The following is a 25,263-nucleotide window of genomic DNA, read 5'->3' as shown; positions in this document are numbered from 1 at the left end:
AAGGCCCAAGCATCTGGCACCAGCAAGAGCTTCCATATTGTGCTGATTAATGCCCATCGGGGACTCAGGACTCAGGTCCTGTGTCTCTAGCACCTGCCTTCTGGGTGCAAGGGTCTTTGGGTGAAGAGGGGGCCAGTGGAGCCCCTGTGGGCAGCTCTGGCCTGCTCCCAGGTGGCAGGGGCCCACAGTGTTCCTGAGTGTGGGTGGCCCTCATCTGGCACAGGAACTGTCTGTGAGAGTGGTGACATGTGCCTAAGCAGGCAGGAGGAGGTGGAGGAGGCTGAGTTTGGCAAAGTAGAGCCCCTACACCCAAGGAGGTGAGGTTGGGAAAGCTGATCACAGCTCCCACACTCCTGTCAGCTGGCATGTCACCTTCGGGGGAGGTGCTGGGTGCTGACACAGTGGCTGAGGGGAAGACGGAGTTGAGGAATCACTCTGTATTAAATGCAAACTGTAAAATTCCTCCGAGCTCTTCACAGGTTGGGTCAGGACGAGGAAGGCGTGGAACATTCTGTCTGGGTACAGGGGCTGTGGTGAGTCTGTGCCGTGTCGGGAGCTGAGCCTCTACTGGTTTGACAGCTCCCATCCTCTCCTTCCTGCTTTAGAGGGAGCCCAGTGGACCACCTCAAGGGGCTGCCACCCAATGTGAACACGAACTGTCCCTACCCTGTCCTTCATTAGACCTGGGTACATTTCTAGACAATGCTTAAGGAGACTGCCAGTGAGGGTTTGGAAGGGGATCTCTGTGGTGCTTTTCTGTCCCCAGACTGTCTGTCCTTTGTCACCCCTTCTCTGCTGTCCAGGCTCCCTGCCCCATCCTCATGTCTTACCCAGACAGTGCCTCGCAGAAGACCCAGGCAGGCTGAACTGCTCTAGCAGTTCGGCTCCTGGAGCGCTTGGCCTGTCCTGGCATCAGGTCTGTCGTCTCCACCCTGACCTGTCACCGCTTTGGGATCCCTGAAGCCCTGTGCTGTGGAAGCTCTGCCCCACCTTCACAGAAAGCCTGTGGGGCCTGCCATGTGGCCTTTCAGGTAAGGACTCCCCAGACCTAGGGAGCCCTCACACATCTTGCCACGTGTGGGTTCAGGCAATGCCCTGGAGTTGGAGCTGTATGTTGTTGAACCGCTGCAGGCAGCAGGATCCCAAATGCCAGAGACAGTCCCTCATGCATCCCACCAGCCCTCTACCCCCCACCTATGTGTGTCCTGGGTGCTGCCAGGAGTCAGCCGGGACCCTGGTGCCCTTGCTGCAGAGGGAATGGGGTTCGACCGGGCAGCCCTTGGTGATTGGAGTTTGATGGTCATTAGTAACCACGCATCTGGACACTTGAGGGTGTTAGTTTGTACAAGTGGACTGTGGCCTGTGGAACCACGTGCACTGCTGTCCCAGATGTGCTTAGCTTTATTACTTCTTATAACGCCCTTCGTGGAGAGAGATCCACACAGCCAGCAGCCAGCGCTGAGGCCAGGCCTGCAGGATGTCCGGGTCCTGACCCTGTACCAGCCTCTGTACGTCGTTTTAGCCCACCCCAACATAGCTACTGCTCCTTTTACACTTTAAGGATCTGAATCAGGTGAACGTTCCCGAATGGATGAGCCCCGCCTGGCCTGTAAGGCACACGGGGCACCGACCACGCTGGGCTGAGTGGCTCCTTTTGGAGTTCTGTTGGGGTTTTTAAGTTCCAGACAGATGTGTCTTCCTTAGTGATTCGTGACATATATTTTAGGGCTGGAAACTTTCGTACAATACTCTAATATACACTCAGATTTTAACTGCAGTGTCTGAGTTGAACTGCAGGCCTGGGGGGCGGGGCCTAAGGAGGCCAAGCAGGCTGTCCTAGTGTCTGCCCTGATACAGCCAACCAGGGACAAATTCTTGGGTGCCCTGTGCGCATGCGCGTCCTAAGAGCCGAGCCGGCTGCTTTCTCTCTGCGGAGGAGTGAGCCGGAGATCTAGTGACGCATGCGCCAAGAGCCCCGCGCGGCCTTGTGGGTGTTACACTACGGACTCTGTTTCCCTTGGTACCTACTAAGGCCTGGCTTGCTGCACAGCTGTGGTGTGTCGCGCGCGGCCTTGTGGGAGTTGTAGCCCAGACTACACTTCCCATGGTGCTTCGGGAGACTCAGTTTCTGATGGCAGTGGGTTCGAGGCCCGTGGCCGAGGCCGGGTTGACTTAACGGAGCCATGGAGGGTGGCTTTGGCTCGGATTCCGGGGGATCTGGCGGTGGGAAACTGGATCCGGGGCTTATCATGGAGCAGGTCAAAGTACAGATTGCCGTGGCCAACGCGCAGGAGCTACTGCAGGTAACTGAGCGCACGGGAATGCGGATGAGACAGAGAGGGTAACCCGGGGAGTGGGCATCACGGTCGAGATTTCCCATGTGTCCACAGAGGATGACCGACAAGTGTTTCCGGAAGTGCATTGGGAAGCCAGGGGGATCCTTGGACAATTCGGAACAGGTGGGATCTCTCGAGGGGTGGGTACGGATTGGGGGGGGGTTGAGAGGGTCTCACCCTGCATGGGGATGCATCTGCGCGTGCGCAGGCTACGCGACGCGGGTTCTACGCGGGCGCTGGTTAGAGTGGTTAAGCTTTTGCGCCTGCGCGAGCTCAAGGTACCCTGCCATTGGGAGGTTTGCACAATTCTAACCCCAAACCAGGGCACGTGGTTCCGACACCCTGTTCAAGAGTTCAAACTGAGCCATACATTCCCTGCTTTCTTGCACCTAGAAATGCATCGCCATGTGTATGGACCGCTACATGGACGCCTGGAACACCGTGTCCCGCGCCTATAATTCACGATTGCAACGGGAACGAGCCAACATGTAACCAGGAACTACCCTCCGTCACCCCCACCGCTGGGCCCATCTCTGTAAATGTGAGGCAGGACGAGCATGGTCACTCTGCCTGCCCATGGCATCCAAGAATGACACTATTATGAAGGAACCGTTGGGACCATGTTCCTTGCCAACCACTGCAGCTTGGGTTGGGGGAACCTGTGCTTTCCTGGCAGCTCAGTGGACTTCCTGTGGGCCTGGGAGTCCCTGGCCCTTCCCCTAATGTGCTCAGGTTGGCCTCCTGCCCGGAACTGAGGACCTTTGTTTTGCCCTTGTTGGGGTAGAGGTGTGGCCTCCTAAGGGTGAACCAATAAATTGCTGAACCAGGACCAAAGAAACCCCTTGCATTTTCCCTGGTGAGGGCGGGGGTCTGGAAGGAGGTGCCACTCATCTTTTGGCAGGAGCCCAGACAGGGCCCCAGCCTTCTCTGTGGCATCCATTTACCTCTTCGTGTCTGGGGGCTGTTGGTTCACAGAGAATGTGTGGGCAGCACAGAAGGGAGCCTTGAGCAAAGCTTGTCATCCTAGCACTGTGGGAGGCTGAGGAAGGAGCATCTCAAGTTTGAGTTCAGTCTGAGCAACTTACTGAGACCCTATCTCAGAAAGGGGCTGGTGATGCAGTTCAGTGGGAAGGCCCTGGGTTCGGTCCCCCTACTGATAAAAGTGGGCTGGGGAGACACTTGGGAATGGGGCTGAGACTATCGCTGTACCAAGAGCCAGGAGTAACGTCTCCCTTGGGGGCCTGCCTTGTTTCCTCACTTCCCCCACTGCCAGGGACAGGACTGCTGTGACATGGAGGTACTGAGCCAGCCCCCTTATAGCAAGGGGCTGTTTACAGGAACAAAATAGGGAAACTGCACACCATTCTTGCAGCCCCCTACTGCCTGCTCCCAGTCTAGACTCCGCTGGGTGCACAGGGTGACCGGTTGCTCCTGTCCTAGGCCTGGGAAGCCACGTAGTGGTTACTCCTGGAAGATCCGGCCTAGCCTAGGAAATTTAGCAACTTAGCCAAAGCCTGTCTCAAAATAAAAACAGCCAGGCATGTAGCTCAGTATGAAGGCACTGGGTTCTGTCCTGAGTACCCAAACAGTAGCTCCCAGCCTGTGCTTGGAAAGAGCACTCAGGCACAGTCAGTCCATGGCTCCTTTTCCCCTGAGCACCTGCCCTGAGTCACTAGACTGAGCTCCCACCACCAAGAATGAGCTACATGACAGGAATCCCGAGATGCAGATGCCTGCCCTCCCTGCCACACAGCTCAGCGCATCCAGCTCCCTGTAGGTAGGTGGCAGGATAAGGCATTTATTTGGAGGATGTTGAAGCCCAAAGCCCCAGGATCAGGACCTCAAAATGTGACCATTCCTGGCTCTGGCATCCTTATAAAAAGAGGAGTTCTGGTCTCAGTGTAGCTGTGCACACCTGTAATCCTGGGAGGCTGAGACAGGAGGATCAAGGGTTCTAAGCCAGCCTGAGAGAACTGTGTGAGGACACATGGAGAAGACGCCATCTGTAAACCAAGCAGAGAGGCCTCAGAAGAAACCAGCCCTGCAACGCCTCAGTGCTGGACTCGTGGCCTCCAGAGTTGTGAAGAACAAATGTCTCAGCCGCCCTGGCTGTGGAATTTCTTCTGGTGGCCCTCATAGGTCCACGCTACCCTCCCTTGTGCCCCCGTTTCTCATGGCACCAGGCAGCTGGGTGCGCATGGTGATCTCTAGGACCCCTTCAAGTGGCCTCTGCCCAAGTGGTGGTACAGCAGACACAGTGGTGGTGGATGGAATGGCCACCTGACTAGTGGCTAGTGGCTCCTTTGGTGGAGGATCTGCTGCTGGTGCCCTTAGGGCCTTGAGGTGCCAACAGGGGATGGCCAGCATCATGGCTGAGGGGGGCAACATGGGGAGGGTCCCCAGGGATGTGATGTCCAAGACCTAGCCTGTCAGTCTCATGGTGTGGACGAACATGCCAGCCTTCTTGGCCTGGGCCTAACTGATGCCACAGCTCCCAATGCCTGCCTGGAGTCTCCTCACAGTCTGGGGGCTCCCCCATAAGATAAAGCCCAGCAGGGTGCCTGTCTTCAGGCACTGCCACACCCCCATCATGGACCATCTGAGCAGCAGAGTGGCTCAGCCTGGCACTCAGGAGACGTGGACCCACTGGAGGCCAGCAGGAGGCAGATGGGCTGGATGTACTTGCGGAAGGCCAGGGGCCTGGCAGCTCTCACATGGCCATGTGAAAGCCCAGGATGCCAGGTTGTAGTGTGGATGGAGTGTCACCTGCCACCGCCCCAGCTCCACAGGGCTCCTGCCGATGCCCAGGAGGGACGTTGCAGTGCCTGCCATCATTGCTTTCCTCCCTGCCCCTGGGGAGTCAGGCAGAGGTCCCCAACCAGGGCCCTTGGGCCAGTCAGGGAACCCTGGAGAAGACGTCTGTCTTGAGGGACTTTGGGAAGGACAAAATGAGGGTGTTGCATGGGGTCTTGCATGCAAATGGATCCCCGCCTCACCCATCCAGAGGACAGGCCGCAGGCAGGCTGCTCTATGGGAAGATGGCCCAGGAAAAACAGCCCGGGGATTCTCAAGAACCCTGCGCTTTGGCTGGGTGTGGTGGTACAGGTCTATGATCCTAGCAGTCTGGAAGGCTGAGGCAGGCAGATTGCAAGTTCGAGCCCAACCCAGACAATTTAGTGGCTTACTGAAACCTTGTCTCAAAAAGATAAAGAAGATTTTCCCATCTATGACTTGTACTCTGAGAAATATTTTGGCCATTGTGGTACACAGGGGCTGAGAGTTTAACTCAGCAGCTCAAGTGCCTGCCTGGTAAGCATGAGGTCATGAGTTTGATCCTTGGTACCAAAAAATAAAAAAGATTATGGTACACAGTCCAGGATATAGTTCAATCACATAGCACCTGCCTGGCAAGCGCAAGGTCATGAGTTTAATTCTTGGTACCAAAAAAAAAGGGGGAAAAAAAGATTATAGTACACTATATATTAACTTGTTATTCTCTACTTTGTTATATTTTTCATAGAAAAAAGTGCTTTTTAAATACTTTTTCATTAATATTTACATGTATTACATTAAAAGAAAAAATTTTAAAAGGGCTGGGGATGTAGCTCAGTGTGCAGGCCTGGGGTTCAAAACAAAAGCAAAAACAATACTGTGCTTTCAGTCTGCTCTGATTCACTGCTCTGAGAACCCCCATTGGCTGTGTGACCCTGGGCAGGACACTTAACCTCTCTGGGCTTTAGTTCCTCACCCTGTCCCAGCAGAGGTGCTCACAGACAAGGGCAGTTGTAAAGGGGGGCATTCCTGGGAGTGTGTGTGTAGGGGTTGCAGGTTTGTAGTGGGTGTTTTTGTTGTGTTTTTTGTTCTTTGAGACAGGCTCTCACTATGTAGCCCAGGCTGGCCTCAAATTCACAGTAACCCTCCTGCCTCAGCCTCCTGAGTGCTGGGATTACAAGCATGCGCCACCACCCCCAGTGCAGATTTGTGGTTTTTCTGGTCTCTTTCTGAAAGTCAGTTGCAGGATAAAGGTCCAGGGTGTCTCTTGGTTTTCAAGAGATCTGGGGTTGGGGATCAAGAGGCGGCCCTGTAGGATCCCCTCAGCTTAGAGTGGCCTTCCTGTACCCAGCCACTCCGGGTGGCTCCGGGCAGCTCAGGGCAGCCGTGCTTCCAGGAAAATTGTGCAAAACTTTCCTGCAAGCGAGTCAGCGGGAGCCTGGAGAGGAGATGCTGGGTGGCCCTGCTTGGACCTGAGTTACCAAGTGCCACCTGTCCGGGCCGAGTTTCCTGGGCCCCTGAGGGAGGCGCCAGCATATGGGATTTGGGGCGCAGGAGGGAGCCCTGAGTAAGAAGGGGTAGAGTGTGGGCGGAGGGAGATGTGTGCCTGGTACTGTCCTCAGTTCCCTGCTCGCTCAGGGGCAAGAGCACGTGGAGTGGGCCCCGTGTGGGAAAGGGGTGCCGGGCCCGGCTGGCCTACAGCACTTGGCTGCCTCAGTACCTATGGAGCAGGGTATGCACTAGGCGCTCAATAAAATGTCTGCAAACGGAAAGCAGAAAGAAGTTGGGTCTGACTAATTTGAAGCCACCACATCTTTTTTCATTTGGGCCTGAAGAACCCAAAGATGCCGCCTGTGGCCCACTGGGCCTCAAAGGGCGGGGCGCGCCCTCCAGCCAGGCCTCCCAGTCCCTGCAATCCTAATGCTCCCAGTGCCCAGCCAGCGCAGGCTCCGTGATACATGTGATACCCACAAACAGCCACCAGAGGTCGCCCTGGACCGCCAGCTGGGCAGGGGCCGTCCCTGGGCTCAGGGCCGCAGAGGAAAGCGCTTCTTTGGGAGGAAGAACTGGATGGAATGGTTGGAGAATTTACCATGCAGAGGTCAAGGCTGCAGGGAGCCTGAGGCAGGGGACCAGTTCAACAGCACACAGTGTTCCTGGAACACGAAGTGAGGTGTGCCCGGAGTGGCGTGGCTGGCCCTGAGGACGCACAGCTTCACAGCAGCAGAGCTGAGCTGGTCACCCACCCAGGCCCTCATCTCTCCGGCTTGGGAAGGGCCTGCTGGTGGCTGGGGCACCACATGATTAGCTTGGGCTACGTTGTCCCAGGTGACTACAGCCAATCCTCCTCTGCCTACTCCTTTTTTGATTTTTTGAGGCAGGGTATCACTATATAGGCAGGGTGGCCCTGAACTCACTATGAAGGGAAGGCTTACTTTGAGCTTGTGGTGACCCTCCTGCCTCAGCCTCCTGCAGGCTGGGCTTACAGGTTGCACTACCATACTTCTGGACAGTAAGTTAAAGATGAGGTTGGAGAGAGCAGGGTTTGGGGTCACAAGCTTCCCTCCCTGCTGGGGGGCACAGCAGGTCAGGCTGGGAAAAGCCCATCTCCGTGGATGGGCAGGTAGAGCCGAGTGGGCAGTGTCCTGGGGTCATCTCGGAACCTGCTGATTCTGGGGCATAAGACCCTGGCCCTGCTGAACGGCAGTGGGACCAGGTCAGGCCAGGTCTTGCAAGCCAGGTGAAGAGCTGGTGACAGCCAGGTGTGACAGATCATGCCTGTAACCCAAGCTACTCAGGAGGCTGAGGCAGGAGGACTGCAGGTTCAAGGCCTGCATGGACAGCTCAGGGAGACCTTGTCATTGAATGCATGAAGAGGGCTGGAAGTGTGGCTCGGTAGGCGAGTGCTTGCTTAGCATGCAGGAGGCCCTGGGTTCTGGCACTGAAAACAAAAGGGGCTGAATGTCACTGGGGTAGCGGGGAAGCTTTCGGGCTGGGAGTGCAGCCCCAGGAGTTCATGAGCTCAGCCTCACAGGCACTCGATTACCACTGGGAGCCTTCAGCTCTGCCCGCATCTTCTTGGCCCCGCCCCTTTAGCCCTTGGGTGGCATCCCCCAAATCCCTCCTTCCTTCCCCAGGCCTAGTCCTGTGTCAAGGGCGCCCCTCCTGGGCTCCCTGGACTTGCAGCCCACGAAAGCTCACTGCTGGGGTTGTGGTCGAGGCCCCGGCAGGCAGGGATGTTGCCTGAGGGCAGGAGCGGCTTCATCCAGCCTTTAGCCAGGGGTGGAGCACGAGGGAGAAAGGCCCCCAGCAAGCCGGAGGGGATGAATGTCTGCCTGGCACGCATGACATCACCCTGGGCCTGGTCTCACTGCCGCCAGGGGCCCTGAGCCAGGGTTTGGGGAGACCTGATCGGGAGCCCCTGCTTCGCATCCTTAACACCCTCCTCCGAACCTGACTTCCAGCACCCATGGATCACTGTGCAGTCACCTCCCTGAATCTAGCGCCCAGCTCTGGTTTGCAGTACTGCCTCCCCCACCCCGCCGGCAGCTGAACCTGTCACATGAATGCTGTCACCTCCTTTAACACCATCGTGTCTACTTCTTACCTTGGTGCATGAGGCCCACAAATGTCTGGGTCCCAGCAGCCTCTCCAGGGCCATCTCTCACCACTCCTGATGTCCTTGCTCTGGCCATCCCAAAAGGCCTTGATCTGGGGAAACCTCCCGCTCTCCTTGTTATTTATATGACGCACACCCCTGGCTCCCTGCTTGTGTCTGACTCCAAGCCCTGCAGAGGGTCCAGATCCACGACCCTCCTCTGGCACCTGCCCCCTCCTGGCCACTCGCGCAACCCCCCATGATGCCACTAGCAGACAGTCGTCCCTGTTGGCTCCCATGGCTGCCTAACTGCTGGGACTCAAGGGTGGCAATGATGTCACACTGTCCCCTGTTCCCAATGGAACCTGGTACAAAGAATGGATGGGAAGTCCTGGTGAGGGGCGGGAGGACAGGGCATTCACCTCACAACCCTGCCCTGAACACCAAGTGCACAGCAGTGCTCAGCCCCGTGCAGGCCACACGTGACACAGGCTCTGTGGCTCCACAAGTGCTGTGGGCTTGGACAGTGCAAAGTGGGAGGCTCCATGCTTCAGCTGGGCTCCTGGTGAGCCTGCATCCTGCCCTCCTCCACAGAGCCCTTCAGAGTCTGCATCCCCCAGACCTCGAGGGGCTCTGGTATCCCCTGCCCAGGGCCCAGGACTTGCTGGATGTCATGAAGTAGGTGCTAAGTGACACAGGCCACCAGGACAGTAGGGCAGCAATCGGTCCCCAAGTGCAGGTGAGGCTGAGAGCTGTCACACAGTCAACCCAAGGAGCAGGTCCCACCGTGCAACTGCTGTCCTAGCCCTTGTTATTACAATTTCCCTCTGGGCTCGGAGTGCAAGGACTTCTCCACAGTTTCTGCTCGGGGACAAAGGGACTTAAAAGGCCACATGGCTGGCAAGTGGCAGGGCTCACTGCAAAGCCAACTCCACCCCAGCTGTGCTGCGTGGATTTCACCTTCTCTTAGGAACCAGGTCAGAGGGGAATGACCGAGTGAGCCCCAAACAAACCTGAGCCCTTTTGTGACAGGCTAGAAACTGGGCAGAAGGTATCAGAAATCAAAGGACACAGGTCAGGCAGTGGTCCAGTGTGCCTCATCTCATGAGCCTGGCAGCCTCCTGGGGAGTTTCTTCCATCTTTTCCACCGTCTCACCCCTATCTGTCCATCCACCCAGCCATCCCTCCTGTTATCCACTTTCTTTTTCTTTTTCTTTTTTTTTGTCTTTTTCATTGTTATCGGTACCGGGGATCGAACTCACGACCACCTGCTTGCAAGGTAGGTGCTTATGCTGCTGAGCTAAATCTCCAGCCCCATGTTATCCACTTTCTTGCTGGCCACATTTCTGTCATGTCCTGGCCAGGCACTGCAGACACAGAAAGGACAGTCCTGGCCACGGAGCAGTGCGCAGGTGCAGACACCATGCCAGAAGACATGGCATGGGGAGGACGCAAAGTGACGGCCTGGATTGGTGTCCAGGGTGCAGAGGGGAAGGAGGCCCAGAGGGGCAGGCGTCACTCTTGCTGCCTCCCCTAACCACTGGTGCACCTGGGCCCAGCCAGCTCCACTCTAGCCTGTCAGGTGACCTGCGAACCTTTCCCATAGGGAGGGAAGGAGGACCTCACAGAATCTCCGACCCACAGGGTGGGGACATTGCTTGGTCTTCATGTGCACTGTCTTTTCTGGCCCAGTATGAAGTGGCAGGGTCTGGTCCCCACCATGTGGGGCCTCAGTCACCAGACAGGGTGTTGTTTATGGTCACCCTGTCTCCCTGGCTTTGGCTCTGTGGGCCCCAGGTGCTTTCAGGGGCCCAGTCTTCCAGATCCCCAAATTTACCAGAGTGGAGGTCACAGTGGGGCAGCACCCACACTGGGCCTGATCCAAATCTTCCCCCCAGCCCTGGTAAGTTCAAAGCACTTGTGCAAGTCAGACATGGGATGCATCCTTGTAATTAGCAGTTGGAGGCTGTGGCAGGAGGATCTTCATGGGTTTTCAGCCAACCTTGACTATACAGTTAGACCTTGTCTCAAAAACACAACACGACACAAACACTTGCCCACTCATGGCCACAGACGCCATGGCTGACCCTGGAGGCAGGGCAGGCACTGTGGGTCCTACTTTGCAGGTAGGGGATCTTGGCATCAGAGGAGCAAGCTGCTGTCCCTGCTGGCAGCAGCCACCGGAGCTGGGGCTCTGGGGTCACAGGCCCAGGGCAGATCCTGGCTCTGCTACAATCCTCAATGCACCTGTAAGAGGCACAGGAGCCGCCCTGGGCGGAGCAACCCCAGACCCAGCATGCAGCACGCTAGGACAGCACCTGGCACACTTGGAGTGCTGACAAGTTGGGCTATTATTAATAATAATTCCAATCATGTGCGTCCCAGGCTCAGCCCCCCCCCCCCGCCCCCGCCCCATACACTGCCTTTCTAAGGATTGAAGCCGGCAGCTGGCAGTGGGAGGTGGTTGCTTTAAATACGGGATGAGGACAAAAGGAAACTCCCGCCCCCTCCCAACCTGGGGGAGTGTGGGGGACAGGGGTGTGGCCGCTTCCGGCTTCCACGCAGGACAGAGCTCTGTCATGCTGCCTACGCTTAGTGGCCAGGGTGGGGGACACTGGCTTAGGCTGAGACCTCACTCCCAGACATCCCCTACCTGCAGGGTCAGTCACTGAGGAACAGAAAGTCAGTTCAGTGAGCCGCTGGAGTTCCCATGCACCTTTGCAAGGTGATATTAAATATTCCCCATAAGATTCTCGAAGCCCCACTGCCAGCTTCAAAGGCCTGCAGCACGCCCACCTCAAGGCTTTCTCTGGGCACTTGGGGTCTCCCTGCCCTGCCCTCATGCCTCATCTGCTCACACTAGCAGTCAGGGCCCCCCACTCCCATCCTGCACCCTGTGAGGCCTGTGGCTCAGGGATCTGAATGGTCTCTCGCAGTGGGCCTGTGGCCGCTGACTCCTTTAAGAACACACTGGAGCCTCTGCTGCGGGGTGGGGGGTCAGAAGGTGGCGGAACTGGAAAGGGACCATGGTGTCCACGGGCATGGGGACCTGGCCCGGAGCACCACACAGGTGAACAGAGACCCGCTGAGGCTGTCGGCACCGGGAGAGCAGGGGCTGTGAGGCTGGCACTCAGGGCCTGCCGGGGCTGCTTCCTAGCTAAAAACTGCCCACTTCGCCCTTCCCTCCCTCGCACCGAGATCTGCCAACTGCCGGCCACCTCGAGGTTCCTGAGCTCTGCTCTGCCCCTGCCGCTGCCTCCAGCAGTGGGCACCTCTTCCCTCGGCCCACCCTCGCCCTGTCGTCGGGATGCCCAGGCCTAGCCCAATGCCTCCTCCGCCTGCAGCCTTCGCCAGCACGCCAGTCAGCAAGAGCTGCTCCCTTCTCTGAACCCCGGTTCCCTGAACCCCACTTTTCCCCACCAACAGTGACTTCACTATGCGCTGCTTTCCACTCCAATCCCCGTCCCACTCTCAGCTGTGAGCCATTGGCCACAGAGGCAGGACCAGCCCATCAAGCAGCCCCCAGTGAAGGCCAGGGGACCGCATTGGCAAGGGATTGGGGGGCAGAGGGAGGAGAGCCATTGGAGACAGGCCTGCCGTGGGCCTGCCCGACCTGGCTCACCATGGCCAGGCTACTCTGCATGCAGGAGGGGTCCGTGGGGTGACACTGTGACCAGGTGGTAAGGTGCTCGCTGCCAGAGGCTCTGCTATCCTGCATGCCTTCGAGGGCTGGCCCCTGCCCAGGCCCCAATCCTGGTGAGTTTGCACCGGTCCCAGGGAGCTGGCTGCTGGCACCCCACATCCAGAGGTAGAAGAGAGGTGCCCAGTGGTGACAGCACAGGCTGGCAGGGTGCTAGTAGCTCCACACTGTCCCGTGCCTCCTGGCACTTGAGAGGGAGGTGCTTTCTGTCCCCACTTTACAGACAAGGCAGCTGAGGCAGCGTGTTCTGAAGAACGGGGTGACCTGAGCCAGATCCCTGCACCTTGGGGCCACACTCCTGGCCACCAGCTCGCCACTTGGCTACAGGTGGCGCCCACTGCGTGTGCTGGCTCCCACTTGCTGCAGATAGAGAACAGATGCCAGCAGGCGGTTCATCAGCCGCAGCTATTCCGGGCCTGGCGCCGCCTCTCTGCCTCCCGTGCCACCCCCACCCTGAACTCCTTCCACTCCCATCTGCGCTGTCGCCCACCTCCCTGGCAGCATCTGGTGTGGCACAGCATGGCACAGACTCAGCCAGAGCAGGCCAGGGCTCAGGGAGCTGCCCTTTCCGAGACCTGGGGGCACACTGGCCCTCGAGCCAGCTGGCTGTGGTTGGCCTGGGGCGGTGACAGGTGATCATGGTCCAGGAGCAGGTGTGAGCCACTCCTGGACGCGCTCCTTAGGGAGCAGCTGGGCTGGGCCCTTGGGTACCCTGGCCATCTACGGTACCCAGTGTGCCCTGGTCTGAGACTAGGACTAGGGCCAAGCTGAACGGGGCTTCATGTCCCAAAATGTGCCTGCCCCACGCACGCCCTTCTCACCTCTGTGCTGCTCTGCTCCCCTGGGACCTGAGCTGTTCCCCCTTTGGCAAAAGGCTGAGTTTCCTTCACATGCAGGCTCCCGGCCTCCGCCAGGCCGGGGACCTCACTCTGAGCCTGCACCTGGGGCTGTCCCCTCCTCCTGGAAGGCCCTAGACTCCCTCTGTCAAACCTCTCCTCACACCTGAGTGGTCCCCTGCAGCAGTCCGCACTCACGGAGGGCAAGACCACCCACTGCTTTCCCCTCTTTGTGCCCAGCCCTTGGGCCCTGGCACCCCACAGCAGTTCCATAGACACATGCTGAGCGCGGTTACAGGGTGCGGGTGTGCACACCACTATCCAGGGGTTTGGTCAGCACTGGCCCGGGGGAGCGCTGAGTGGGCTTCCTGGTGGCTCGTTAGCCAGAAGCAGCCTCCCCCGGTCTCAAGAGGCTGGAGATGGAGGTCAGTTTTTGGTAATTTTAATTGTAAAAACCAAGACATTTATATAAATAAGACCGCTGTGTAAAATAGGATTCACCCTTCTACTAAAACCCTTCTCCCCACACTCAAAAAGAATCTAGAAAACCCGGCAGAGATACGGAGTACAAATCGGCACGCGGTCCCTGATGCTAAGTCACTGGCGGCCAGGTTCCCTGCTGAAGCGGCCGCGCGAGAGCCCTCCTGGCCGCGCCTCACCGGAGCTCAGTGACACTTGAGCGTGCGTGGGGGCCGTGCACGCGCCCCAGCACCTGCCTCTCAACTGCGCATGTGCGCTTGGCCTCGCAAGGTCGCGGCTCTACTGAAGGTTCAAGCGCCCGAGGCCAGAAGCCTGCTTGGTCCTCCTGCCAAACCCCGGCTGTGGCGCCACGGGTCCCATGAGACGTGGTGTTTGCTGGCTCAGCCCAGGATCAAGCTGGGGAAAGGGCTATGGGTGTGGGTGGTCACTGTGTCCCGGGAGGACAAGGAGAAGCTGCCTGTGTCCTTTGAGAGAGGCTCCTTTTTGGGGCCACATCCATATGACCACGAACAACAAGGACACTGGCACCTCTTAGCAGTACTGGGGACAGAAGGACAGTTGGGCTCCCCAGATGCTAAAGGACAGCAGCTCTGGGGAAAGGCGGGACTGGCGTGTCCCTCTGGGAAAAACCCCAGCTCCCCACCCTTTTACCCTGTCACATGTCCCCTCCCCGCCCCTGCAGAGACGCTGCCCTTGCCCTGGCTACCACTCAGGATTCATCGGGAGATGGCTGGGAGCCTGGGGGTAGAGATGTCCACAGATTCACACACTGGGCATGGCTCAGGAAACGGGCACACAAGGACAAAAGAAAAGACCCCAAACTCTCCTTAGAAAGGCCAGGACCTGCCCCCGCCTATCCCGGAGGAGAGGCAGGAACAGGCCCTGCAGGGACAGAGTGTCAGGAGCACTTCCAGACACACACGGCCAGGGTCCCCCCGAAGTACAGGTACAGGAGGTTCTTCACCTCATGCGTGATCTCAAAGCCAAAGCCTTCACCGATCACCACGTGCCACGAGGAGCCGAACTTCTTATCCATCGTCTCCTTGATCATCTTGGCGGCACTCTGCAAGGGAGAGGCCGCGTGTCAGAGGGAGGGAGAAACCCAGCTCGAGCTTCTGGCAAGTGGCAGACCTGCAGCCCTGTTCCTGCTGCTCTGCACAGAACCATCAGAGAGGGCGTCCAGGCCAGGTTGTTGCACAGGGACGGGAAGTGAGCTGGGACCCCCCAGGCTGCCTGTCCTCAGGGCCACAGAAGTGGCACCTGCGAGACGTGAGAGCATTGGAGCGTGGGGTCACCATCATCCTGGCAGGGTGCCTGCTGAAAGGCTTTTGCCTCACAGGTTTAGTGGGCTCCAGGGACAGACAGACTGCTTGTCCCAGGTGTGGTGACAGCCCACTGCTTCCCATGCTGGCTTCCTCCAAAGCCCCCCCAGCATGCAGAGGCGGCCTGGGGAGGACAGAGGCTCAGGTACCCGCTATGCACCCACCATCACGCCAGGCACCACACGAAGAGAGCACTTGGGTCCCTTTGTCTCAGTAACTAAATCCTTGAGACTGGCCCGGTAAGGAGGGCGGAGAGCAGGCCCCTGCGCCGAGGCGAGGCTGGAGCAGGCTCTGAACTTGGGCGTAGCCTGAGCTCGCACTGGCCAGGGCTGCTGGTCACTGCCTTCTTTCTTACTGCCACCAGATGGATGACACTGGGGGCCAAGGCCAACAGCTTCCGCCTCAGCCCCAAGCAGTGCCTGGCAAGGAGCTTTCTGGACGGACGGACGGATGGATGGATGGATGTACAGATGAACGCCTGGGTGGATGGAGCCTGGAAGGAGCCCTAGTTGGTGGCCTGCTTGTGGGGGCCGGGGACAGGGGGGTATAGAGACCCCACCGGCCTTCCTGTCATCACCATTAGCCTCCTCTCTCCCCACCTCCCCAGCCTGTGACACTTCCAGCAGGGCTCTGGCTAAGGGGGTCTGGGGCCACTGTGTTCACCCCCAGGGACCCCAGTTCCAAGGGCCACCTGCCCTAATGAGTACCTCATTGTTGTTGGAGAATTTCTCACAGGCTGTGACACACAGCTCCATGGTTTCCACTCGCATCTCCTCTGGCATGTCCGAATGCTAGAGACAAGGTGGGGAGACAAACAGAGAGAGGCTCAGCCCACGACCTGGCCTTCCTGGCTGGCCTACAGGTCCATGCTTAAGGCATGGACACCAGGTAGTTCCCCTGGTGCAGCCCTGGCAGGTGACTCATCTGACTGAGGACAAAGGTGCATGGGAGGGAGCTGAGCCCTGGTGTCCAGGGCCCCCTGCAAGGGACGGCGTTCCAGGCAGTGGACACAGCAGGAAGGGTGGCGGGACGCAGGACACTGGGCTGTGGGAGTGTCCGAGAGACACCGGCCACTCGTGAGTGCTCCTGGTTTCCTGCTGTCTCACCAGCTGCTCCTTTCCAATCCCGGTTCTCCCCCTCCTCCCGGGCCCGGCTCTGCCCTCTTCCTTCTCCAGCCACGGTCCTTTGGGGTTCTGTCCCTTTCCACACACCTAGGTCTTCGCCAAGGGACAGACACGCCCTACATTTCCATCCCCAGCTCTGATCTTTTCCTTGGGCTGTGGACTCCCACGTCCAACTTCCCACTTGGCAACCTCACTTCAGTGTCTGAAAAACAACGTGATTTTCCCCCAAACGCACTCTTCCTACGTCTTCCCTTTCTTGGTAACTGACGCCCTTTTTTCTCCCCATTGTTTGGGAAAGAACAAACTCAAGCCCGTCCACAGCGAGCCACTTCTCTGCCTGCAGAGGTGGTCCTGACTCTGGTCACGCCCCACTCACCCTGCATCTGGACTCTGCAGAAGCGTCCCCTCTGTATCCCCACTGCCACTCTGGTACCCATCCACTTCCCAAAAGCTGCCTACAGATGCCCTCCGGCCTCAGGACAGATCCCACAGTGCCCACAGGAGTCCTCGCCGTGGCCACCAGCTAGGCCTGCAGAGACCAGCCCCCCCCGTCACTATGATCTTCATCCTGCTGCCCTCCCGGCACCCCACGGCCTCCTCTCTGCCCCTCTGCAGTGCCAGGCTCAGCCTGGCTTCCCGTGCCTGCTGTGTGCCCTGAGAATGCCCTTCCCACTTTTGCCAGCTGCCCCCAGCTGGATTCGGGTCTCCGATCTGAGCGGCCTCTCTGGAAGCCAGTGCTCTCTCCTGCCCCATCACCTGCTCTAGCTTTCTTTCTAGCACTTGTGGCCTGCCGCTGTGTCCTCTAAGCATCCTTTCACGTGGGCCAGGCTGTCACCTGCTTTGTTTGCCACTCTCTCCACAGGGTCTAGGACTGGGCTCTGCACGGGGCAGGTGGCCAGAACACATATGTGGTGGATGAATGGATGGATGAGAAGATGAATCACTGTCGCCTCCTTGATATTCAGATGTGAGTGGGCAGAGCCCTTCCCCTCCCTCGATGCTGTCCTGCAGGGGATGCACAGCACTTCCTCTCGCGGGCTCCCCGCCTTGGGGCTTACCCTGACCAGCGGGAAGGTCTGCAGGCGCTTATAGTCAGCCTCGTCTTTCTTCCCTTCCGTCTCCCCCATGATCCTTCCACCGTGACCACTGGAGGAGGGGGCTCTCAGGAGGTGCTGGGGCTGGCAACCAAGACGCCCCAAGAGTCAGGAAGCGGGCCCTGCCAAGTGGGTAGGAGCGGAGAGAGTCTTTCCCCAGGGGGTGCTGCAGAAAACAGGAAAACCAGGAGCAGAAGAGCTGGCTTGAACACCACACATCACAAATTAGAAACGTCTCCGCAACAGTTTGACACCTCCCGTCTCCACTCCTCCGCATCCCTTCCCAAATGGCCAGCGCGTCTGCAGACGAGTGAGCGAGTGAGTCAAGGCGCGGGGCTGTAAGAACACACTGTCACCATCAGGGCAGAGACTGACTACGCGCCAAGCCTGCGACAGCCATGAGCTGGCGATGAACAAAAGCTCGAGACAGGCCGGCCTTCCTCCTGGAGTCGTGACTGGGGGTCACGTGCTCAGGGACCTGGGACAAGCTGAGCTTATCACCAAGAGAGACCACCTCCGCAGGGCCTGACGCGCAGGGAGTGGGAAGGGGGCTAGATGCTCAGTGCCCTGCCTGGCACACCAGGCTCCCTGACTGTCCCCTCTCAGGCTACCAGGCCTGGCTGGTTGGCCTGGTGCTTGGGTGGACTGTGCACTGGTACTGATCAGCAGGACAGCATGAGGTCTCTGAGCCTCATGAGTGACGGCTGTCCTGAGAACACGGGAAGAGGGCGCGGACAGCAACAAGCACAGTGCCAGGCACTGGGTATTTTACCTGACAAGTGGCTGTGCCCTCTCTCTGGTTCCCAGGGAATCAAATGAGAGGCTGCATGTGGGTCTGACAGTGAAATGAGGATGCCTTACACATAAACTAAAAAGATAGCCGGGCGTGGTGGCACACACTTGGAATCCCAGCAATGGGAGGCTGAGGCAGGAGGATCGAAAGTTCAAACCAGCCTGGACTACATAGCGAGACCCTGTCTCAAAAAACAGAAACAAAAAACAAACAACTCCTCATGCCAAAAGTCAACTTTATATGGACATGAGCGTCACCTCACCAGATCTAGTTATCTAATAACAGACAGGGCTCTGAAGTCTGGTGTCGCCTTTTTTTTTCCTTCGCTTTCTTTTTTGCAAGGGATCAGATTCAAAGGTCCTCTTAGCACTGAGCTACATCTAAGTCCTTTCGGTTTTTTATGTTGTGATGGAGTCTTGTTAACTGTCCAGGCAGAACTTGAAACTGTGATCCTCCTGGGACAATCTCTCTCCGTGCTGGGAACACACCTGTGAGCCACTGTGCGGGCCTGGGTGTCTGTCATCCTGCAATGCAATTTATCCTATAATTCCAAGGTTTTTTTTTTTTTTTTCTTTTGGTATTGGGTATTGGACTCATAACTTTTTGCTTGCCAGACAGGCGCTTATGCCATTGAGCTAAATCCACAGCCCCCCAAGGGCTTTTTATCCCAGAAAAAGTGCATGCACACAAATCACCACATTGGTAATTTTTAAAAACAATCTACATTGAACAAGCAAGTTAGTAATGTTACTCTAATGTTATTCTGAACTGCAAGATGCCAAGCAGTAAGGACAGGTAGGTACTCTCCACACACACATGTATGTAATTTATATATACATGTTATTTCCAAGTCTTTTAAGGGATGGTTTTTTACTGTTACCCACGCTGACTCCAAGTTCCAGGGCTCAAAAGATGCGCCTGCCTCTTCGTCTTAGCAGCTGGGACTACAGGTAAGTAGTGACAGGTGCCGTGTATTAGGGTGCTGGGCCAGCCACTGTTGCAGCCCGTGACATGTATTTATGGCGCATCACTGCAATGGCCCTGGAAGTCAGGGCCGTGTGAACAGAGGCGGGGGACGATGGCGCTGGTCCGAGGTCACTCGGTAGGAGCAGCAGGGCTGGTGAGGCTCCTCCGCCTCTCACTGCAAACACACGGTGCGCACACCACGCGCGGGTAGCCCTGACCACTACGGTGCCCCCGTGAGCCTGACAGTGACGGGAATGTCTGACTGTCCCTTGTTTCAGTGTCTGCTTCCTCCTGTGACCGTGGCCTGGTTGGGTCCTGGGCCCCCCTCCTGGCTCTCACTTGCCTCCCTCTCTCTGAAGCTTCTGAAGCCACCTGTGTCACCCCATTCAGTCAGCTCCCTCGAGCGAGGCTGCCACCCTGCAGACCTTACTGTTCACTGCTATTTTTTGATTTCCCCGGGGACAGATGGTTCCTCTTATCTCATCATTCTGGGCATTTGTACCACCCAGATATTAGCAGTTTTTGTTTGTCTCTACATATGAGTTGGCAGATTACCAAGCTCAATCTCTTTCTACTTGCTGGTCAGGCTTCTTACTTCACAGCACGCAGCCAACTGTCTGTCCTCAGGAACGTTAAGGCCAGGCTTCGTCTCCTGGCTTCAGTGTTGGCCTCTTAACTGCTTTGTCCTCCACCTCGGAGGCGTGAGCGAAGCTGGTGGCTGCCGGGCCGAGAGGAGAGTACTGGGGCCTTCTGCTTTGTCTACCTCTGAGAGTTTGAAGTGGGAACAACTTAAGTCGTGAAATAGCTGCTTGGGCAATTTCCGCCTAAAGATTTCAGCTTGATTCAGTTCACTCTCAGAGCTGAAATGTGCTGGCAGGCAGGAGGCAGGAGAGAAGTCACAACTGTGCAGCGCTGTCCTGGGGTGGTCGAGGGCCGTGGCAGCTGCCTCCCCGCTAGAGAATTCTGCTGGACAATCAGCAGACCTCGGGGTGGTGCAGGTGCACCAAAGCCCATTCTTCTTGGAGCAAAGCAGGGGATGCCACCAGCCCTGGCAGTTACGGGGCAGCTGAGAACAGAGAGGCCCAGGCCTGGAATCTTTGGGTCTGGTGTCAGTTCTGAAAAGGAGCCGAGCTCTGCCCACTTTCCTGCTTTGTCGCCTGGGGCAGGTCATCTAGGCCAGGCCTTGCTACACCCCTGAAGGTGCAGACAGAAGGCTACACCCCATCCCCGTGGCCCAGCCTCTGCTCATGGGCATTTGGAAATGTTAAAGCTCTCTTCTGGGCACCCCCGCCTGCCCCTACTTCTGCCAGCATATTGGCCAGGGCTTGGTCAACATCACTCAATTATTAACATTACTCATTACTAAGGAGCATGATGTCTTTATTAATAGCTTTTCCTAACTACTACGTATGCTTCTGGGGACCCAAAAGGGACGAGATTTAGCAAATAAAAAGGAAGAGTTGTAGAGATGCTTCCATTTATAGAAAGGTAGGGGAATTTTTTATGACGTTTCATCATTAAAGTACAGTACAGTCGTTCGGCCATGATTAAAAGTCCTGCTGAAAGGGTGCTACCAAAAATAGCAGAGCTCGGAGCTTTAATAACCTTATCAATCTCCCCTGTGAATGAGCATGTGCCTCAAAGAAGCTGTGTCAGGCTGGAAAGAGCCTTCTAATAATACAAGTGTGCTCGGCCAGGGTACTCGAACCTGCCAGGCACTGGAGCTCGAGCCCATGGCATCCGGCCCTTGGTGGCACCCCAGCCCGGGGCAGCCTCGCTGTCTCCTGTCCCCCTTTATTCTCCCACTCTCCCAGGGCCCTCTGTGTGCTCCAAGGGTGCACAGATGTCGCTGTCCCTCATCGCCTTGTCAAAGCCAGCGCCCCTGTCTTGCGTGTCTATGGGGCTGACCTCTGTTACCATTTGCTATTTTGCTCTAGAAGTGGCTGAGGAGAAGCCTTCAGAGGCTGGGGATGTGGGAGGGATGGGAAATCAAGCTGAAAGGATCTGCCTTCCCTGAGACTCAAAGCCTGGGCCATTCCTAGTTCTTAGGTCACATTCACTCAAGAAGCCCACTGGGCAGCTGGTAGGACACGTGTTGGGGGATTCCGACTCGGGCTCCAGGCACGTCTGCAAGCTCAGCTTGGCTATTTCAGACACACGCCTGCCTCTCTCTGCCTCAGTCTGTCAATGGGAAACTGGGAACAGGCACAGGCTCTACCTGCTGGTATCAGCTCTTGGCACTGGGCAGCAGAAATGGGGGAACTTCTGTAGCCTCTCACAGATCAGCCCAACGAACCAACATTTCCTGCATCCTGCTACTGCAAAGCACAGTGTTAATGCAGAAGCAGGGGAGTCACAAGGACCTTGGGCAAAGCCCTGCCTGGGCCACGCAAGGGTGGCAGTAATGACATGGGCTTACACACTCAGGGTCCCATTTCAACCTTGGAGGGAAGGGTCGGCTCTCAGCTCTCAGCCAAGGTGCCTGAGCTCAGAGAGGTTTGGAGGCTGGCTTGAGAGTGCACAGCAAGCCGTGGCAGAGCCAAGACCTGAGCCTTGATCTGCTCTCCTAACTTTACCTTCTGAGCCTTCTCTCCTGGAAGAAGGGAGGAACCCAAATTGATTCTGTCAGCACCCACCCACCAGCCAGCCAGCTAGGTCTTCCTGCTTCCACCAGGGAAATGTGTCAGGGACACACATCTGTGTCCCTTGGTCATCGCTGCTTTTCCTGACACATCTACCCTGAGCCTTCTACCAAACAGCTGGAAAGGTGAGGGGAAAGAGTGCCCAAGGTCTTTGGGACAGTCATCAGATGTCAGTAGTGGAGTCAAGTGACGATGGGAAGACCAGGTACTCAGAAGCCGGCTTTCCCAGACTAGGTTAGAGGGGACAGCAAACACAGGGTGACCGTGAACCAGTTTCACTAAATCCGAACATTCGGGACATGTCATCTCCTACAAAAGAGGTAAGTGAAAAAGTAACAAGGATGGAATTGCTGAATAAAGGCCAGACATTCTCAGGGAAAGACAGCGGCCGTTCCCATGCAGCACACAAAGGTTGCTTTGTTCTGTTTTGAACATAATCCTTATTGTTTGTGATTTCAACTGAGGTCCAGGGAAAAACCTGCCGTGCCTCAGACTGGGGAAGAGACACAAAGGCAGGAACAGAAGCAAAGGGAGAAGCAAGGAGGGAGAGGGAAGACACACTGGCAGACTCGTCTAGATCAGCAGTTTTGACATTCTCTTTGTTCAGCGCCACGTGATAAACGCTGACCCACGTGGTGTACCCTCACCAACACACTGAGTGTGGAGGAAGTACCAAAGGCTTTTGTTGAGACACACGCCTAACAGGCACAGCTGTGGCGGCCGTCGGCTCTGCACCAACAGCTGCTTAGACAGACAGTGAGTTATACGGCCTTCACCTGCTTCTTGGACAGAGCAGACTTGGACAGATGGGACCACAGGTGACATTAGCACAGACACAGGCTGGACTTAGCGCTGATTTATTTCTTAAAGACTCATTCACCATTGCTAACTGCCAGAGACATCTCACAACCGATCACGATGTCACCCTGAGTCATGAGTCTAGGGAATTCTCTGGGACTGAGGAACTTGGTCTCATCTCCTCTACTTGGCCCAGGGCACAGAGTCCAGGGTCTGGCACATGGCAGAAAGCCAAAAATAAAAATCCAAACTAGAATTAAATTATATTTTATTTGTCTCCTAGCAAAGAAGAGGACCTAGTACAGTTATGCAATACTTACTAAGCACTGATCGTGAGCTAGGCACCAGGTGGGGTATTTTATACACAGGTCTCGTTTACTGCCCTGAGCTCTATTATCCTCTATTATCCTTATTTTACTGATGGGCAGATGGGCTGAGAAGAGGAAAGCGACTTTCCATTCTCCAGGTAAACACAACTCTGATAAAGAGCTAGGCAGGATTCAATCCCAAGTATCTATGACTTCGAAAATGATGCTTTTCAGCTACTCAGTGCTAAGGGACAATCTCTGTCCTAACGAACTTACAACTGAAATAAAGACCAACACAGAGACATGAGCTGTGCTAGCTGGCATCAGAAGTGTCAGAGGTAGACAAAATGGGAAGAGAAGCTTGGTGGCAGGGGCAGCACAGAATTAGGGCTTAAAAAATGAGAGTGAATTCTGGCAGGTGGTCAGGTAAGGTGACATTCCAGATAGGAAAGAGCGCCGGGCTCCTAAGGCAGAAAGCTCAAGGCATCTTCATGAAATGTCCAACAATCCAGTTTGGCTGGAGGATAGAATTTGGCCAAGAAAGGGCAAAGAAAAGTGGATACAAGGCTGGGTCTGGGTTGTAGATGTGCAGAAGGACCTGGAAGCCCAAGATTAAGAAGTGTGGATTATTTTTGGTGGGGAATGGGAAGCCTTTGGAGCTTTCTTGGGGGTTGGTGGCACAGTGGCACATTCTGGTAGACTGAGTCAATAAAGAGACAAGACAGAGACAGCAGTTAGGGAGCTACAGTTATGGACCTGAATACATGAACCGAGGTGGCACCCTTGGGAAGAAGAGGATGTAGGATCCTCACAGAGGCAGAAGCAAAACAACCTCAGTATTTCCCAAGTGGCATGGGCACAACAGAGTGGTGTTTGAGGCCCCAGGGGGATGGTGATGTCATGACAGAGGCAGGGAACCCAGGCAGAATAGATGCATAGGTAGAGAAGCATGCCAGTCTGACTTTAGAACTACTGAGTGTTAGTTGCCGTCGAGATGCGCAAACGGAGGTATTTAGTCAGAAGTAGGAAATCACTGATCGTAGACGACAGAGGCAGAAGTCCGATGATCACATCCCCCTATTAGTCACTGCCGGCCCCCAAACCTCCACTCTGAGAGTCCCTAACCACAAAATACAGGCCAGATCAAAGCTAGAGATACGGATCTCAGGGAGGAGTGAAGAAATGACAGCTGAAGATTAAAAGGGGTTATTTAATGCTTCCCAGAGCGGGATATTGTGGGGAAGAGAGACAAAGGAAGGGAAGTAACAAATCCTGACCCCACACTTGCGAAGGCCTGCAAATGGAAATCCAAATTAGATTCCCACACAGAGAGCACAATCTCCGGAAAGTCTACGATTTGGTCAAAGAATAACGTCTTAGAAGGTCAGAGTCAGAGAGGCCTTGGACATCATTCAACCTAACTTCTCCTTTACAGATGGGAACACTGAAGCCCCAAAAGGGAAACGACCAATCCGATGTTCCCATCGTCAACTCTCCAAGCCAAGTGGTCTGGGCGGAGGCGATGACGACCACTGGTCAAGCGGAGACAGCGGGGCTTACTGTGCGAAGGTTGGGGTGTAGGGTGCTGGGGGGTGTCGGATCAGGAAAGATGTGGGAGCACAAAACTGGACAGGGCCTTGCGGGGAAGAGGAGGGGCAGCCTGCAGAGTTGCAACGGGGATCTATCACCTCGAAGGTCCCCAAGTACGGTGGGTGGGGGGAGGTCCTGGGACGGGAACAGCAGACTGGAGACTGAGGTGGGGCCTCGAAGGTGGGCGAGGCCTCGTCCTCCCCGCGTAGCCTCCCGCCCTCCCTTCAGACTAGCCCTCCCCGCCTGGCTGCCCGCCGCGCCCCGGGGCCTCACCTGTTCCCGCGGGGGCCGGAGCCGGGGCCACAGCCAGCGCACCCCCGCCTGGGTTGTCAAGGAGCAAACAAGAGTGTCTTAGCAACAGCGAGGAAGTCCTGCCCCTCACCGGACGTTGACCAGAAGTTTACTTTTTATTGGTGGATAAAGGTGTCGATCAGTGTCCAAAGGCCCTACGACGTAGGGGTTTGCCCAGAAAGAGGCGTGGCCTAGAAGCTAGGGAGGCGGGGCTTCGCTTATAGTCGTCTTGCGTGTGCCAGAAGAGCCGCGGGCAGACTGAAGTTCTTTGCGAGAAAAAGAAAAACTTCGAAAAGTAGTATTGACGTGGAGTTTTTCGTCATTTGAAATAGTAGATGTAATTTGTTGGTTTCGTGACACCGAGCTGCTACTTTATTAGGACCTCAAAAACCTAATAACTAGCACTTATGTAGGGCTTTACGATTCAGTTAATTTCTCACTTGATTCTCACCACAGTACTTTTTAGATTAGCGCTACCCGCAACCCCATCTGAACTAAAGCGCACGGAATTTAAGCGAATAAAGGAAAAATCAAGATGATGTCTCCTGGAGAAGGAACCCGGGGCGCTCTCTTTCCACCGCACCTCATCTCCCAGGGTCACCTAGTCGCTAGG

At 56.3% G+C, this 25,263-nt stretch overlaps 2 protein-coding genes across 2 annotated transcripts; one reads left to right on the top strand and one right to left on the bottom strand.

Annotated features, from left to right (window-relative positions):
* Window positions 1-1,962: 1,962 nt before the first annotated feature.
* LOC100730185 (mitochondrial import inner membrane translocase subunit Tim13) lies at window positions 1,963-3,174 on the top strand. The gene is made up of 3 exons (XM_003470501.5): window positions 1,963-2,303; window positions 2,391-2,459; window positions 2,730-3,174. Exons 1-3 carry the CDS (start codon window positions 2,184-2,186, stop codon window positions 2,826-2,828), a joined length of 288 nt encoding a protein of 95 aa, XP_003470549.1. The 5' UTR covers window positions 1,963-2,183; the 3' UTR covers window positions 2,829-3,174.
* Window positions 3,175-13,668: 10,494 nt separating this feature from the next.
* On the bottom strand, window positions 13,669-24,775 carry Dnal4 (dynein axonemal light chain 4). Its single transcript, XM_005003855.4, has 4 exons — window positions 24,633-24,775; window positions 17,227-17,428; window positions 15,752-15,835; window positions 13,669-14,785 (listed from the first exon to the last, which is right to left on the bottom strand). The coding sequence occupies exons 2-4, from the start codon at window positions 17,293-17,295 to the stop codon at window positions 14,621-14,623; spliced, it is 318 nt and encodes a 105-aa protein (XP_005003912.1). The 5' UTR covers window positions 17,296-17,428; window positions 24,633-24,775; the 3' UTR covers window positions 13,669-14,620.
* Window positions 24,776-25,263: the final 488 nt, after the last annotated feature.

Source organism: Cavia porcellus, unplaced genomic scaffold (assembly GCF_034190915.1).
Source record: "Cavia porcellus strain 051 isolate PalLab524CR breed Dunkin Hartley unplaced genomic scaffold, mCavPor4.1 scaffold_40, whole genome shotgun sequence".
NCBI classification, from domain to species: domain Eukaryota; kingdom Metazoa; phylum Chordata; class Mammalia; order Rodentia; family Caviidae; genus Cavia; species Cavia porcellus.
The sequence above is the reverse complement of the archived record's forward strand: the minus strand, read 5'-3'. Positions and strand labels throughout refer to the sequence as shown.